Source organism: Schistocerca cancellata, chromosome 6 (assembly GCF_023864275.1).
Source record: "Schistocerca cancellata isolate TAMUIC-IGC-003103 chromosome 6, iqSchCanc2.1, whole genome shotgun sequence".
NCBI classification, from domain to species: Eukaryota; Metazoa; Arthropoda; class Insecta; order Orthoptera; family Acrididae; genus Schistocerca; species Schistocerca cancellata.
The window spans coordinates 38,483,178-38,501,202 of record NC_064631.1 but is presented as its reverse complement, the minus strand read 5'-3'; the positions used below and the strand labels follow the sequence as shown (position 1 = coordinate 38,501,202).

General features: G+C 42.7%; 1 protein-coding gene across 1 annotated transcript in view; it reads right to left on the bottom strand.

Annotated features, from left to right (window-relative positions):
* The window catches only part of LOC126191195 (sodium channel protein 60E-like), a 339,817-nt gene that overhangs the window by 279,781 nt on the left and 42,011 nt on the right, over positions 1–18,025 (bottom strand). The window contains exon 5 of the mRNA XM_049931990.1: positions 15,370–15,511. Within this exon, the coding sequence (XP_049787947.1) occupies positions 15,370–15,511 (142 nt within the window). The remainder of the gene's footprint in view (positions 1–15,369; positions 15,512–18,025) is intronic.

The window sequence follows — 18,025 nt, the reverse complement described above, 5'->3', positions numbered from 1 at the left end:
GGGCTGACTGGTGACAATCCCAGTGACATTTCACCAAAAGGGAAGTGACGTTTAGGGAGGGGTAACGTGAGAAGTATAACTCTGAAACGCTTGGGGAAATGTTAGCCAAATTTGTTACATATGAGTCCATGGCTCATTATATAGAGAAAACTACTGTGGGTAGAGGACACCTATAACACTTATAATTAGGAGGGCTGGGATAGGAAAACAGTGAAATGTAAGCATGTCTCTGCAACATTTGGACCAATTTCAACGAGCGAGGTGATCCAGTGGTTCTCTGTTTATTCGTGTCAGAGGCACACTAAAATGAAAACATATACAATACATACAAAGAAAACTATACAGTATTCACCCAGAATTGGGCAACTTTGATAGCATTGGGTGCTGCAGACGTTAAGTCCTTCATGCTACATCTGGTTGGGCATGAGTTACATTTGAAGAGATGCCGGGTTGTCTGCAATTCACCTCATTCGCACTGTGTGTAAGTTCCATTTGAGGAGATTGTCCCTCGATCTTGCTACTTCGGTCGGTAGTCTGTTCAAGGCCTTCCAGATCACCCACTTCTCCATGTGTCCAGGCGGCAGGGATTCCTGTGGTGTCATCCAGTTTGACAGGTGTCGGCATCTTTCTTTCCACTTGGTGAGTCGGGTAGCCGCAGCTGATCCTTCTATGGGCTTTGAGGTTGTTAGGAAACTCTTCCTGGACTTCAGTCTTGGCTTGGCAGGTTGATGTCCAAAGAGTGCATGTGAGGTCACTGTATTTGATTTATGCCTCTCGATGTTAGCGGCGACCTCTCTTCTGATGTCACATGCAGCAATCCCAGCGTGACATCGAACTTTGTTCATGGGGGTTGGCCTTAGGCAGCCTGTAACAATCCTACAGCTGTCATTTAAGGCTACATCATCCTGCTTTGCATGTACTGAATTGTACCAAACTCGGCTAGCATACTCTCCTGCAGAATAGCATAAGGCAAGAGCTGTTGTTCTTAATGTTTTTGGATGTGTACCCCAGTTTGATCCCGCCAGTTTTCGAAGAAGGCAGATTGTGGAGGGTGCTTTCTGCTTCAGCTTCAGACAATGTTCGTTGTAGGCCAGAGTACAGTCGAGAGGGACATCCAAATACCTGGGGTGGGAACAATATTCTAGTGGAACTCCATTCCAAAACATTTCAAGTTTCCTGTCAGCTTGTTTATGTTTCAGATGGAGTGAACACACTTGCGTTTTCTTAGGATTGGGTGCGAGTTGATTCTTTCCATAGTAAGTACCAAGCTGCTGTAGACTGTGTGTAAGCATTATCTTTACATCTTCAAACCGATTGCCCTGGGCAGCAAGAGCAAGATCATCAGCGGCCGGCCGAAGTGGCCGTGCGGTTAAAGGCGCTGCAGTCTGGAACCGCCAGACCGCTACGGTCGCAGGTTCGAATCCTGCCTCGGGCATGGATGTTTGTGATGTCCTTAGGTTAGTTAGGTTTAACTAGTTCTAAGTTCTAGGGGACTAATGACCTCAGCAGTTGAGTCCCATAGTGCTCAGAGCCATTTGAACCATTTTGAACCAAGAACATCAGCATATATGAAGCTTTTGCATCCTTGAGGCTGTGGTTGATCGGTAGTGTACAAGCAAATGATCCAGTGGTAAGACACTGGAGTCGCATTCATGGGGACAACGGTTCAAATCCCTGTCCAGCCATTCAGATTTGTGTCCCACGTTGTTTCCCTAAATCATTTTAGGCACCCACAGGGGTGATCCGTTCGAACAGAACTCATCAAATTTACTTCGCCATCCCTCTCCTATCCAAGCTTGTACTTCTTCTCTACTTACCTTGCTGTAGAAGGGACGCTGAGTTGGTTCTTCACCGCTGTCCGGGGCGTCTCCAGACACATCTCCGGCCTGGAATCCCATTAACTGGAGTAGAACTGTCTTCAGTGATGAGTCTCGCTTAGAAATGAACCCTGATCGCTGACTCAGAGTGCAGTTCGAAACCAGTCTGACTGCCACCCGCCATACGGCGCGACGTCAAGGAATTATGGCCCGGGGTGCCATTTCCTTCCATAGCAGGACATCTTTGGTTTCATGTGCGGTGCCCTTACAGCGCAGCGACACGCCGGCGATATTCTGTGTCCCTTTTTGTTGCCCTTCATGGCAAGCCGTCCTGCGCTTACATTTCAGCAAGATAATGCGTGATCCATATGAAAGGTTTCCGACGTGATTATGTCCGCACATCTAGCGATTTCCATCCCATTCGGACAATTCCTTCGTGGTGCGTCGTTTCCTTTTTTCCCTAGTGTTTATCATGTCGGATGGGGGTCATTTCTTGTTTTCATAATTTGGCAAACTTATTTGATTTGAATTTGTCCTCGAGTGCCCATCCAGTCGCTGTATTCGTCATGTATCCTGAGGGACGAAAGTCGTGTGCACCGCCTGTCTGTGAATCGTGTGAACTTTGTCCTGCATGTAACCATTTTTTTACTGTCTGAGTGGTCAGCGCGACAGAATGTCAATCCTAAGGGCCCGGGTTCGATTCCTGGCTGGGTCGGAGATTTTCTCCGCTCAGGGACTGGGTATTGTGTTGTCCTAATCATCATCATTTCATCACCATCGACGCTCAAGTCGCCGAAGTGGCGTCAAATCGAAAGACTTGAACCCGGCGAACGGTCTACCCGACGGGAGGCCCTAGTCACACGACACTGTCTGTGTACTGTATTATTTGAAGCGGAGATTTGGAACCAGCTAGGAAAACTGTCTAAAAGCCACACTAAGGCTGGCCAATGTACCACAACAACAATCATTGGTCTACCGTGCGGATTCGATGTACGTCTGTCTCATCTGCCTGCGTCGCAAGCTGGCGTGCTGCGCTTTAAGCTTGACAAACAGGTATTTATTTTCTCACCGTAAGAAAGCATCAAAAAACATTGAATGTAATCTGCTTTCTGTTAAATTAATGTTAGAAAGAAACTGTAAAAGATTTAACTTCATAACTTGTGTTCAATACTTATACAGTAAGGCGACAAAAGTCATGAGACACCGATATGCACATACACAGATGGCGATTGTATCGCGCATACAAGGTATAAACGATCAGCGCATTGACGGAATTGTTATTTGGACTCAGGCGATCCATGCGTAAAGGTTTCCGACGTGATCATGGCCGCACGACGCGAATAAACAGATGCTAAACGGGAAATGATAGTTGGAGCTAGGCGCATGGGAAATCGTTAGGGAATTCAATATTCTGCGATATACAGTGTCAAAAGCGTGTAGGGAACACAATTTTTAGGCATTACCGCTAACCACGGACAACGCACTGGCCGACAACTGTCACATAACGACCGACCGCTGCGGTGTTTGCGAAGAGTTGTCAGTGCTAATAGCCAAGCAACACTCCGTGAAATAACCATAGATGCCGGCCGGAGTGGCCGAGCTGTTCTAGGCTGGAACCTCGCGATCCCTACGGTCGCAGGTTCGAATTCTGCCTCGGGCATAGATGTGTGTGATGTCCTTAGGTTAGTTAGGTTTAAGTAGTTCTACGTTCAAGGGGACTGATGACCTCAGAAGTTAAGTCCCATAGTGCCCAGAGCCATTTGAACCATAACCACAGAAGTCGATGTAGCACGTTCGACGAACGTATTCGTTAGGATAGTGCATCGAAATTTGGCATTAATGGGCTATGGTAGCAGACAACCGTCGCAAGTGCCTTTGCTAACGGGACGACATCGCTTGCATCACCTCTTCTGAGCTCGTGACCATATCGGTTGGACTCTAGACGACTGGAGAACAGTGGCCTTGTCAGTCCCGATTTCAGTTGGTAAGACCTGACGGTAGGGTTCGAGTGTAGCGCAGACCCCACGAAGCCATGGACCCAAATCATCAAGAGGCACTTGCAAGCTGGTGTTTGCTCCACAACGGTCTGGGCTGTTCTTACATCGGATGGACTTGGTCCTCTGGTCTATCTGAACCGATCATTGACTTAAATGGTTATGTTCAGCCACTTGGAGACCATTGTTCCAAAACAACGATGGAACTCTTATGGATAACAATGCGCTGTGTCGCTGGGCCACAGTTGTTCGCGATTAGACTGAAGAACATTCTGGACAGTTCGAGTGAATGAGCTGGTCACCCAGATCGCCCGATATGACACTCATCGATCATTTATGGGACATAATGGAGATGTGGGGAACATCAACAACAAGCAAAAATTAAACAGGGTGTGAGACAGGTATGTGCACTCTCCCCTGTCCTCTTTAATATGTACATACAGAAAGCAATGGACGAGGTCAGAGAAAAGTTAGGACAAGCTAATGGAATCAGGATCCAGGGAAAAATAATTGATATGCTGCGTTTTGCGGATGACATTGCTGTCCTAGCGGAAAATGAGGAAGAATTACAAGTAGTGTTGGAGGAAATGGAAAACACTCTTGCTACACGGTACAACATGAAAATTAATAAGTCAAAAACAAAAATCTTAGTTGCAAGCAAACAAAATAATCAAGCAATTACGAATATAAGGCTGAATGGAGAGAAGCTGAAAGAAATACAAGACTTTGTCTACTTGGGAAGCAGAATAACATCAGATGGTCGTAGTAGGAAAGATGTAATAAGTAGAATAAATCAGTCAAAGATTGCATTCTATAAAAGGAAAGGACTCCTCACATCAAATATGATAAGTCTGTCGTTAAGGAAGAGGTTAATAAAGACCTTCGTTGGGAGTGTGCTTCTCTACGGCAGCGAAACCTGGACACTTGGAGAGGACGAAAGAAGAAGGATTGAAGGATTCGAAATGTGGTGTCTGCGAAGGATGTTAAAAATTCCATGGACGGCCAGGATGACAAATGAAGAAGTCCTGCAGAGTGTGGAGGAAGTTCCAGTTCTTTGGAAGACGGTCAAGAAGAGGAGAGATATATGGATGGGAGACATTCTGAGACATGAAAGTCTTCTCCACACTATAACGGAAGGCCTTGTGGAGGGCAAAAAGGGCAAGAGGCAGACCTAGAAGAAAGTGCATAAGCCAGATAATGCAGGACCTAGGATGCGGAAGTTTCACGGAATTGTAGAGGCTGGCCGACAATCGCACTGAATGGGGAGCTGCTGCAAATCAATCTTAGGATTGGCAACTTAAGAAGAAGAAGAGTGGAGAGGTTAGTTCGTGCACGAAATCGTGCACCGGCATCACTTTTGCAACTATGGGCGGCTATAGAGGCAGCGTGGCTCATTGTTTCTGCAGGGGACTTATAAAGACTGGTTGAGACCATACGACGCAGGGTTGTTGCGCTACACAGGGGAAAATAAGGTCCGACACGATATGAGGAGGTATGCCACGACTTTTGTCACTTCATTGTACTTCCAAAATACGAGGATAAACGAATTTTGTTTCCATACTACAGACCGATTCCATTCGTTTCCCTATCCACAGTGTGGGAGGGATGAAATAGTGACGGGCAACCGTCATGTAATCAGCTAGTAATTTTTTAAAAGAAAGATACGTTTCTTAACAAATACAAAATTATCCTTTATTGCTGATTTGTTGTCAAGCAAGGCTTGTTGCCGAGGACCTTAAATACCATGTAGAGATGAACTAAAGTGTTTCATTCACGTCAGTGCATCAGCGGGAAAGTTTACGAGGGCAATATACGACGTCGGGCCTTCTCACTAAGTCCTCTCAGCTACGGCCCGACATTACACCGGTGATAACATTAATGCAGGATGTACCATGCACACGATGCCAAGGAGGGCGCAAAGCTCCCTTGATAGTTCGTGGAATGGTTGCTAAATTCCCACTAATATGGTGTTATAGTTCTCAGACGTCTAGCACACCTCGATACCTGCACGTACAGGAAATTCCAGCATTGTAAGGGTTATGAGAAGAAACTATTCAGCACTTCTTTTTTTATTTTCTTGCATCACATGACGAACGTTACCTGTAGTCATGCTTGTGTAACTTGGACCGCACCATATTTAGATGCATGATAGCCTATAGCCCCGGAGAAGGCAATAAAGAGAAACCGGAAAGCTTTATGTTCCTCGTACGACCTAACTACCGGTATCAACAGCGCAATAACGCGAGATGTGATTTGCTGTGCTGGGAGTTTCCGGTATTACACGTTCGGCCGTCTTCACTATAACACGATTAGGAGTTGTGCCTTATACTCTCTCTCTCTGGTTCACTGCAGACGCCCATTTCTGGACGATATGTTACAATTCCAGCAGCGAAAACAAGGAAAAAAACTTCTGTATGTAGGCTTGTATCTTACGAAGAGCCGGCCGGTGTGGCCGTGCGGTTCTAGGCGCTTCAGTTTGGAACCGCGTGACCGCTACGGTCGCAGGTTCGAATCCTGTCTCGGGCATGGGTGTGTGTGATGTCCTTAGGTTAGTTAGGTTTAAGTAGTTCTAAGTTCTAGGGGACTGATGACCACAGATGTTAAGTCCCATAGTGCTCAGAGCCATTTGAAGACATATTTACGAAGACGTAATATCACGGGGCCATGGATAAGATAAAAAGAGCCCCCCGGGCAGAAAATACACGCGAATGCAGCCTAACTTCTTGCCCAGTTAGTTTTTTCCATGCAGGAGGTCGTCGCAGACAGATCTGCGTTAACATTTATTGAATCAAATACTGATACGCATCGGCATAGCCATTTTCCTTAGCTGCAAAATACTGACACGAATTATATTAGGTTGGTGCATAAGTTTGCAGCGTTTTCCATAATTTAAATGAACACAGCAGATGCGCGTAACAGAAACTGTAGTCATCAAGCATATATTCTCCTTAACTATTTACAACAGTCTGTCAACGCTAGGGTAACTTTTCGATTCCGCGACTGTAGGAATCACGTGATTTTGAAGCGAAGAACTCGAGCTTCCGAGCTTTTCGTCGGCAAGAAGTTTCTTCACGGTTGTTCGACAGGGAGCGGAGAAGGTGAAAATTTGAGATCACGTGTGTAAGATGGGTGCGGAATGGCTTCCAACCCATCTCCTGTATACGGTTTTTGTCAGTCTAGTTGGGTGCGGGCTGGCGTTATCATGGAGTAGCATCACCCCGCGCAGCCTTCCTGGTCGTTGTTCTTGCACTGCGTCTCGAGGCAACTCAGTTGTTGAGAATTAATGTCAACAGTGATGGTCAGACCTCGGAGAACCATTTCGTAGCGCAGCATTTTGTGGATGCGCTCGGGTCTTTTTAAGGGGAGTTGCTGCTTTCTTTGGGTTCAAGCATTCCCTTCATTTCCGTACGTTAGCGTAACGACACAATTTCTCAGTAACGATACAGGATAGGAATGATCGGTGTTGTTCACGAGACAATTGATGACGAGCAAGCAGAGATGCACATACAGCCACCTGCTAATTTATATGATTTTGACTTAGAGCATGCGGTACTCATACACCCGATTTTTGAACCTTCCCCACGGCATGCAAATGTCGCACGATGTTGGAATGATCACAGTTCTTCACATCTGCCAGTCCTCTGGTACACTGATGTGGATAATTGTGGATTAATGCGTTTAAAAGATCTTTATCAAAGCCCGGAAGTCTTCCTGAACGTGAAGAGTCACTATTGTCAAAATGATCCTCCTTAAAACAATAAAGCCCTTTTCTTGACGTGCTCTGTCCACCGGAACTATCCTCACACACGGCGAAAATGTTTCTGCCTGCCTCCGCTGCTGTCACCTTTGTACTCAAACAACAGAACAGGTTGGCGATGTTGAGATTTCTCCACGTGGCACTCCATTTTCTAAGAGTCCGCAGCTCCGTTCAGTATCTCCGAATGACAAAATGACAGTATGTATATTCAAATAGCAACGGTAAACTACGAGGGCTGCCCAGAAAGCAATGCATCGCACTTTTTTTCAGCCGAAAAACAGCCTTAAAACAATAAAGCCATTTTCTTGACGTGCTCTGTCCACCGGAACTATCCTCACACACGTCGAAAATGTTTCTGCCTGCCTCCGCTGCTGTCACCTTTGTACTCAAACAACAGAACAGGTTGGCGATGTTGAGATTTCTCCACGTGGCACTCCATTTTCTAAGAGTCCGCAGCTCCGTTCAGTATCTCCGAATGACAAAATGACAGTATGTAAATTCAAATAGCAACGGTAAACTACGAGGGCTGCCCAGAAAGCATTGCATCGCACTTTTTTTCAGCCGAAAAACAGCCTTAAAACAATAAAGCCCTTTTCTTGACATGCTCTGTCCACCGGAACTATCCTCACACACGTCGAAAATGTTTCTGCCTGCCTCCGCTGCTGTCACCTTTGTACTCAAACAACAGAACAGGTTGGCGATGTTGAGATTTCTCCACGTGGCACTCCATTTTCTAAGAGTCCGCAGCTCCGTTCAGTATCTCCGAATGACAAAATGACAGTATGTAAATTCAAATAGCAACGGTAAACTACGAGGGCTGCCCAGAAAGCAATGCATCGCACTTTTTTTTCAGCCGAAAAACAGCCTTAAAACAATGAAGCCCTTTTCTTGACGTGCTCTGTCCACCGGAACTATCCTCACACACGGCGAAAATGTTTCTGCCTGCCTCCGCTGCTGTCACCTTTGTACTCAAACAACAGAACAGGTTGGCGATGTTGAGATTTCTCCACGTGGCACTCCATTTTCTAAGAGTCCGCAGCTCCGTTCAGTATCTCCGAATGACAAAATGACAGTATGTAAATTCAAATAGCAACGGTAAACTACGAGGGCTGCCCAGAAAGCAATGCATCGCACTTTTTTTTTTCAGCCGAAAACAATGCTACGAACGCGAAACGTTACTATATATTATTTGAAGTCCCCAGAGTGAGCGCGCAAAGTTTCTGCCACTTCGAACAGATAGCGTAGCTTCAGGACAGTTTCAAAATGGCGTCTGTAGGTGATGTACGTTACAAGCAACTTACTGTTATTGAATTTCTCACCGCAGAGAAAGAAACTGTGGGAAATTTTCACAAACGTTTGTGCAAAGTCTATGGAGCATCTGCTGTTGACAGAAGTACAGTTAGTCGCTGGCCACGTAGAGTAAAGTCATCAGAAGGCGGTTCGGCGGAGCTCCACGATTTGCAGCGGTCGGGGATACCATCCACGGCTGTCACACGTGACATATTGCAGCGAGCTGACGGTTTCATTCGCGATAACAGACGCATTACGACTCGGCAGTTGGCTCTGCATCTGTTAATCAGCAAAGGAAGTTCACAAAGCGAAACACTGGCTCCGCCACCAGGACAAAGATTGGTACCGACTGGGCATACACGCCCTTGTTTCGCGCTGGAGAAAGGTCATAGAACGGGATGGAGATTACGTGGAAAAATAGAGTGTGTAGATAAAACACCCTTCTTTCGTGAGTGTAATTCTCTTTATGTTCAATAAAGAATTGCTGAAGAAAAAAAAGCGGTGCATTACGTTCTGGGTGTAGTGGACTGACAAGACAGCCAGTCCACAGTGACGGGTAACCGAAGGCACGCGTACACACACGCCGACTGGCGTGAAGTCTGGAACAGGATAAGTGATGAATGCTAATAAGAAAAGTACGTAGCTTCTATAATACTTAACTTTACTTCATCCTTGTGGTACATCGCTCTTGATAATACAAATAAGACTCTTTCCAGATATGGTTAATGGCGCCTTGCTAGGTCGTAGGCATGGACTTAGCTGAAGGCTATTCTAACTGTCTCTCTGCAAATGAGAGAAAGGCTTCGTCAGTGTAGTCGCTAACAAAGTCGTCGAACAACTGGGGCGAGTGCTAGTCAGTCTCTCTAGAACTGCCGTGTGGTGGCGCTCGGTCTGCAAATACTGACAGTGGCGACACGCGGGTCCGACATGTACTAATGGACCGCGGCCGATTTAAAGCTACCACCTAGCAAGTGTGGTGTCTGGCGGTGACACCACACTGGGCAACCCTCGATTGAATGGAAATGACAATCAATAAATAAATCCATACCAAACGGATACCAATAGCCAAAACAAAAACGCTACGAACTTATGCACCAGCCTAATACACAGAAGAACGGAAAAACTGATAAAAGCGGATCTCGGTGAAGATGATTTTGGGTCCCGGAGAAATGCAGGAACTTGCGGTGCTGTTCCTAAGATTTATCTCAGAAGATGGACTGAAGAAAGGCAAACCTTCGTTCATAGCTTTTGTAGATTCAGAGAAAGCTTTCAATAATGTTGACTGGAATACGCTTTTTTAAATTCTGAAGGTAGCGGAGGAAAAATACAGCAAGTGAAAAGTTATCTACAACTCGTACTGAAACGAGACTGCAGTTACAAGAATCGAAGGGCACGAAGGCATAGCAGTGGTTGAGAAGGGACTGAGACAGCGTTGTAGTCTCTCCCCGGTGTTACACAGTTGGGAAAGCAGTAAAGGAAAGCAAGGAGAAATTTGTAAACAGTGCTGAAGTTGAGGGAGAAGAAATAAAACGTTTATGGTTTGTCAGTGGCATTATAAGTGTGTCATAGGCGATAACGGACTTGGGAGAGCAGTTAAACGGAATTGATAGTGTCTTGAAGAGGTTATGAGAAAAATTTCAACAAAAGTAAAAAAAAAGAGTAATACAATATACTTGAATTAAATATTGCGGTGATGGAGAAATGAGATTAGAAAATGAGACTCTAAAAGTTAGCACACCTGAAAAGACGACATCGAGTTTGATCTAATGACGGCAAATGCCTCCTGGGGGATCGTAGGTGTGCTGATAACGGTTTCAACATTGTCTGCCAACAGATACCGTACATGCATCAGCTGTGTCTACCTTTTAATAGGGAACGCTCGCGACCAGACGGCTCAGTGTGGTGCGAATGTGTGAAACAAGTAGCCACGGAGACGCACTCGTGCTTCTTACAGCAAAGTGGGCGAGTTTGAAAGGGACTATGTTGTTCCCTTCCGAATGGCGGAATGGTCCTTTAGGATAATTGTTACACAAACTGGACATGCTGCTTTAGTTGTGCAACGATGCTGGTATCACGATCACAAGGAAATTCTCACATCAGTAGACGAGGTTCTTGGCGTCCACATAGCACATACGGCCTCCAGGATTGTCATATTGAAAAGGCAGCAGTGGCAAATCTTACAGCGATCACAGCACAAAAAACAGGGCTTGTGAGCCCAGAAGTGTCAACACTTACTCTGGCATCCAGTCGATAGTGCACATGGCAAACACTGTCCTGCGATACGTTATTCCACGCCTGCTCGACCTGTTCACGAAGTTCTATAAGAGCTGTTGGTTGACGTGTCGCATCTAATCATTTCTCCATAGGCACCATTCCTACATTAAATCTTGAGTGAATTGGGAACCTCTAAAAGGCTGTACTAATTTTTTCCCAGTAGTGTACTTGTTTTTTGCCACTTGGGCAGAAAAGTAACTTATGATGGTAGAAGCAGAAAGGATATAAAGCGCAGAGTTTAAAATAGCAAGGAAAGCGTTTCTGAAAAAAAAAAACTGTCAATTGTTAACATCCAATATATAGTTTTGAGTGTTAGGAAGTCTTTTCTGAAGGTTTTTGTATGGAGTGTACCTTTGTATGGAAGTGTAGCATGGACGATAAGCAGTTAAAACAAGAAGAGAATAGAAACTTTTGAAATGTGGGGATATAAAAGAATGTTGAAATTAGATGAACAGATCCAATAACCAATGTGTAGCTACCGACTCGAATCAATTTTGTAACAAGCAGGAGTCTAAATATTCGAACCAAGTTAGGAAATTACACTAAGAAGCACGATTCCCAACCCTCTCTAGTGGTAGACTAACACTCTAATTTACACGATTTCGGTACAGACTGTAAATTTTGATAGCTAAACGCAGAATGCTTCCATGATATTAACCTAATGACTGCTGAACAAAAACCGCAAATTACATGATGTTCATAAAATAAATGCTAGCCTTCGATTGACTTATAACATGATGTTTACGTTGTGGTAGCTAAATTGAGACTCGCTGAGTTCTCGCATGCCACGTCTATTTATTGACGCATGTAATATCATAAATTACATTTTTTTGAACTGTAGCTTTATTATCGGACACAGAACATGCAGTTATGTAAGATTGTTTAACTATTATCCGTGTAACTAAAATATATCATAAATAATAGTTTCTAGTTCAGCGATTTGAAGGTAGATAGGGATTCCCAAAATCCGCCACAAGTTACGAGAAAAAGAAATTTTTAATTTGAATAATTAACAAACTGTCTCGTTATTTTAACGAAAGTAGGCATTTTTGGAATCAGAGAAATCAGGGCTGCAAATCTAAGGTAACGAATTTTTAAAATAATCGCAATCTAAGATTAGAACTTTTTGGAATAGGGACGTTTGAATACGAATGATTTTTAATGTAGGAAGTTTTCGAAAAGAGTAAAACGATTGTTGAAATAGGGGGGCAAGAATTTTCTAATGAGCTATAGCGATTAAGAAACATATTGCTTAAGGAGAGTTCATCTTCTGGTTTTCATGTGTCTTACATGATGAGTATTCCTTTAAATTTGAGTAAGAAGTAAAACTACTATTACTTACCGTGAACAGACTGAAAGCTATCCTGTGAACAATAAGTTTTACTGAAATAGTGAATGAATAGGAAATTAGCTATTTCGTGCAGCTATTGTATATTTATTACCAAGGGAAATATATCATAAAAGAAAAAAAAATTTTTTTACGTGAGGAGTGATATAATAACAAGTAATATAGCCCCCCTTTCCTCAGTTAAGTGTAGCTGTTGAGGTCGTTAGAGACGGAGGACAAACTCGGATAGGGAAAGGCAATCCGTGGTGAACCGTTTGAATGAAACCGTAACTTCATTTGCCTTATGCAGTTTAAAGAAACTGCAAAAACCTAAATCTGGATGGTCCTCCCTGGACCGTCCTCCCGATGCGTATTCTGATAGTTATGTTTTAATGCATAGAAGATTGGAACATTAATATGTGAAGCACATCTTCTTCGTATTGACCGTTCTAGTTGCTCAGACGGCGTCCGACGACCGTGAACGAAGGTCAACAAAATGACGAACTCAGGAGGGAACGAATATGGAGGTTAATGTTGCAACACCCGGTCTTTTCGAATAAAGTGGTACCTTTATGAGCGGACATAGTATCATACACATCAACTAAGTCAACACTCGGCGCGGTGGCTGATGGGGGCGGCCGTAAAGACATTTCTCATTTACAGTTGCTCCCATGAGCCCTCGCGCGAATATTACGGTACAGGACGCCGTGGAATGCTGAGATAGGTAAAGAAAACAGTAAATAACTTTTTAACGAATTCATAATGATTTTACCTGACACAGCGAAGATTTGTATTTTATGAACAAAAGTCCGGCAGTCATCTATACTTCGGTTTTTATTTTCTACGCTTATTTCGGAGCGAAAGGTCCATATTTGGTGTTTACAAGTTTCATTTGAACTTTCACGCTCTCTTTGAGATTTAACAGCCAATATGACCAACGTTCGGGTGCATCAGTTTGTTGTAGCGATATATTTGCAATGAAAATTAAACTACGTAGAGGAATTTCACCAGGGACTGACAGTGAAGAAGATATTCACAACATGCCGATGTGACTGCTTCACCATGTAACACTTTAGCTAGATTCCGTTTATCCCTTAACGCTGTTGAACAATTATGGTCCGACTCAGCTAGTCCTACTGCGAATTTTCTGACTTGTCGAGCGATAAACCTCAACAGACATCTCTTAATGATCACGACAATAAATCGGCGATCAACTTTATATAGGGCCAGACTCAATAACATAACATCTGCGCGGTCAAATGTAACTGATAATAGATGTGGGTATGATATGTAGGCAGCAGGCGCTTTCCTGATTCCGTTCCGCACAAGTCGTAAACGCTCGTACAAAAACTTCCAGTCAACTTGGCAAAAGGTTGCGCTGCAACTTTAACTCCCTTCTCATCCTCACGTTTGGCTGTGACTCGCCGCTAGTTAATCCTTTGAGCCCCAATAGTTTGTGCCTGAAACAACCACTTTAATAATTTCTTTTGGAAGAATTAATGCCTTTCGCATGAAACCATTGGTGCTATTGCAAGACAGAGACTTCTAGCGGCAGACTGATGTACTTCTACGAACGTAGTGCATTGTAGGAGTCAGTCACAGCGTTCAAAGCAACAGTCGACGCGGGAATTGTGCTCCGCGATTGTAGGAGAGTCTGACATGCAGTTCTTTCAATAGTGGCCATATTGAGGAGGTCATTGGTAGTGAAAATAAATATATCTAAGTTAATGTACGGCAAATTTGAGTTCGTATTACTGCTTTTATGAGCATTATGGAAATAAAACCACTGGGGCAGAATCTAGTTCTGATGCAAAGTTTATTAAATTTTAAATCCATTTTTGCTTATTATTTAGGACTATAGTTCGTTTTTGGCTTTATGAGTTCATGGACGTTTCGAGATGAGCAATTTTGTCTACGAAAAATGCGTATTTGCCTTCAAGTATGAGTGGTTGAAGTTGTATGTCTCAGTGTTTCGACAGTGAAACCACCTCCGTAGCACATCTTATTGTTTACCGTTCGCCGATTTTTCATGTTATACTCGTTGCTTGCTACGATAATAAGGGTTAATTTCGTGAAAAATTTTCCATTTAATTACAAAATGCTACTGCATCCTTAAAACCCATTGTCTGTTTACTTTTTGCCAATTTAGTCTAGTATTAAGTACTTACTATGACAATAAAGATAAATTATGTAAAAAAATTAAAAATACATTTTTTTTACAGCGTTGGGACTCAATAATTAAAACTAGCTACATTCATGCCTCTACTCCAGATCAACCCGAGCAGCTAGTGTGACACTCTCAAGAGTGACGCTGGTGACTGAGGCTTAGTACAAGGTTAGTAAACCAACAGACGGGGGACATTAAACCATAAGCTTCTCTTCTCTTCCTTTTACTACCAATTTTTGCAAACTGCTGCAGCACGAAGATATACTACAAAGAACAGTGCTGGTTGGTTGGTTGGTTGGTTTGGGGAAGGAGACCAGACAGCGTGGTCATCGGTCTCATCGGATTAGGGAAGGATGGGGAAGAAAGTCGGCCGTGCCCTTTCAGAGGAACCATCCCGGCATTTGCCTGGAGTGATTTAGGGAAATCACGGAAAACCTAAGTCAGGATGGCCGGACGCGGGATTGAACCGTCGTCCTTCCGAATGCGAGTCCAGTGTCTAACCACTGCGCCACCTCGCTCGGTAAGAACAGTGCTAAATAGGCTTAAATTAGTCAATACCCAATTATAATATCAATGGAATATTAACTCTCAAGTAAAATAGTAATTCAAACGTTATTGCTACTGCAGCTATATCGATATTAAGTCAAGCTGTAGTAAGCAAAAATCTTTAGTAAGCCTCAATTAAATAACATCTTTCTTAACTCTTTAGAATGTCTGTCTTACATGATATTGGTCTACCTTACCATATTATATACATTCTCCCAATAGTCCAGTGTAATGAGCTGAAATGTTGTGAGCATGGACCAGAGGAAGTTGTCGAAACTCGTGTAACCATGGTTAGGGTTTTCGCCGACTTGAACACAGAAGTATCCTGCCGGACAGTGCCTGAAAAAGCAGAATACAAACGGATTCAAACGTTACATCACATATATAATTAAATATTGTTAAAAATGTAACTTATGCTAAGTAACTTATGCTAAGAACAACACATACACACACACACACACACACATACACATACACATACACATACACACACACACAAACAAACACACACACACACACACACACACACACACACACACACACACACACACACACACACATGGCCGAGAGAGAACTCGAACCTCCGGCGTGAGGGTGAAAATTATTTCAAAAGGGCTTAGTGTCCCTGTTAAAAACCTGGAAAAGCATTCGAACTGTTTCACTGAAGCAAAGGAGACTACCTTCCATGATAAGCGCAAACCTTACTGTGCAACACTTAAAGGTATTTAAGACCCTAAATAGCTTTATGACAAAGAGATTACCCCTTTAATTCCAAGCACAACTGTACTTTTAAGCTTTTTTTAAATCCTTTTCACTTCCTTCAGAACGCAGTGAGTGCACTCCTACAGAACAAGTGAAGCGCTTATCGCACAGGACTATGGTGATATCAAAGAAAGGCCTCCTCGACAAACAGTGTGGAACACGCCCTGGGGAGATCTCTCGTTACATTCATTTGGATTTATTTTCTGGCCCCAGTGACGTGTTACAATGTATGTTCAGCGATGAAATTTCGTCCTTCAGCAAATACACGTATGCAATAAGCATCCAGTCTGCAGAATCCGCTAAAAAGTGCGCTACAGCTGGATTAAAAAATTCTTGTATAGCTTCCGCATTCATGGTTGTGAATTGGAGAATATTGAGAAATGTTGCGACTCCGTTTGAAATAGTTGTTGGAGACTTTAGAGGCAGTGACGTATGCAATAGCCAAGAGCAAGAGGTGAAAGAAGTTGGCTCAACAGTAAACATGGGAGCCTTCATTTCAGCATCAGCTTCAGATGTCGTTCTATTTCTTTCCTTAAATATTTCCTTACAGACGTCTGGACGATGCATCTTCATCCTTGCACAAAGAAAACGTTTTATTGCTCGCTGTTTAATGAATGTGAAATACAGGTTCTAACAGAAAGAAAATAAGAAAGAAAAATATTACAATTTTAAAGCATCTAAATGGTGCGGCTCCATAGTTGAGTTGGAAGCGTCTCCGGCTACCGTGTGGAAGCCCAGGCTTCCAGTTGCAGATACTAAAATGGACTTTTTTCGGTGCGAAGGCTGGTACAGGATAAAACGAAACTTGAAAAATCGTCTTTGGAGATTAGATTTCCAAGCGCTTTTGAGTACAAATGGCTCTGAGCACTATGGGACTTAACATCTGTGGTCATCAGTCCCCTAGAACTTAGAACTACTTAAACCTAACTAACCTAAGGACATCACACACATCCACGCCCGAGGCAGGATTCGAACCTGCGACCGTAGTAGTCGCGCAGTTCCGGACTGAGCGCCTGAACCGCTAGACCACCGCGGCCGGCTTTTGAGTACAAAGCATTTCACTTGTGTTATCATTGTTGTCCAAAACTGAGCGTGTAGTACAAAATTCTTGTGAAGCGGTTAAAATTATCGGTTTTATTTAAATTCTATTATCATTTTGAAATGTTAGTAACAAGTAATTTTTTGATTAAAACATTTTTTATTTTTTATTACTGATCGCATGAAAATGTGAGTGTTAAAATAAAATTAGCAAAAAACGTGAAACATCAAACAGAAGATAATATATCTTTTTTATTTATAGAAACTCAGCAGTATTATTGATGTATATACATGTTCTTTTAAAATTAAGGCTTTTCGTAAGATTGCGTTAAACTATAACCTATTTTCATGCAATTTTTAATTAAAAGCAGAAACGTCATTTTTAATAATATTTATGATTCAATATTTGTTGAATAACATTTCCATTTGATAATAAATATATTATATAAATAAAAATACAAAAATTTTGTGTATGCGAGATTAGAACTATAGACCTTACGATTAAAAATTTTTTACTGTACTCTCTTGGCTACCGACTTTTTTTTACTAAATCTGTTATTGAGCTTAAGTTCAATGAATTATTGGGTTTCACAGTTGTTAATGCATAGTTTAACGGTTATCATTATAGCCTTAAAATTATTTACATTAAACAAGGAATTAATAATAATAATAATAATAATAATAATAATAATAATAATAATAAGTACGTGTGGATAAGCAAGCCATTAATGTTTATTTTCCCCTGGGCAGCAGGTCTGGTATTGAAGTGTGGACGCATGGACGCAAAATGGTTAGTTACGACTGTCATCAATTAGTAAACTGTGTGATGTGTTTGCCGGAAGACTGTTTGGCACAAATAACACTCTGAAGTGGGTATATATTAACACAGTAATATTACAATATCTGTATGTTGTTGACCGATCATAGTGCTTTGGGTCACAGTGAAAAATCTGTTTCTCTTAATAGCGTGTGTGGTATGTGGTGTGTTCCATGAGCCAATGCGAAGAAAGAGTTTACAAATGTTTTAAATGGACTGAGTAGATCACTTCTGTG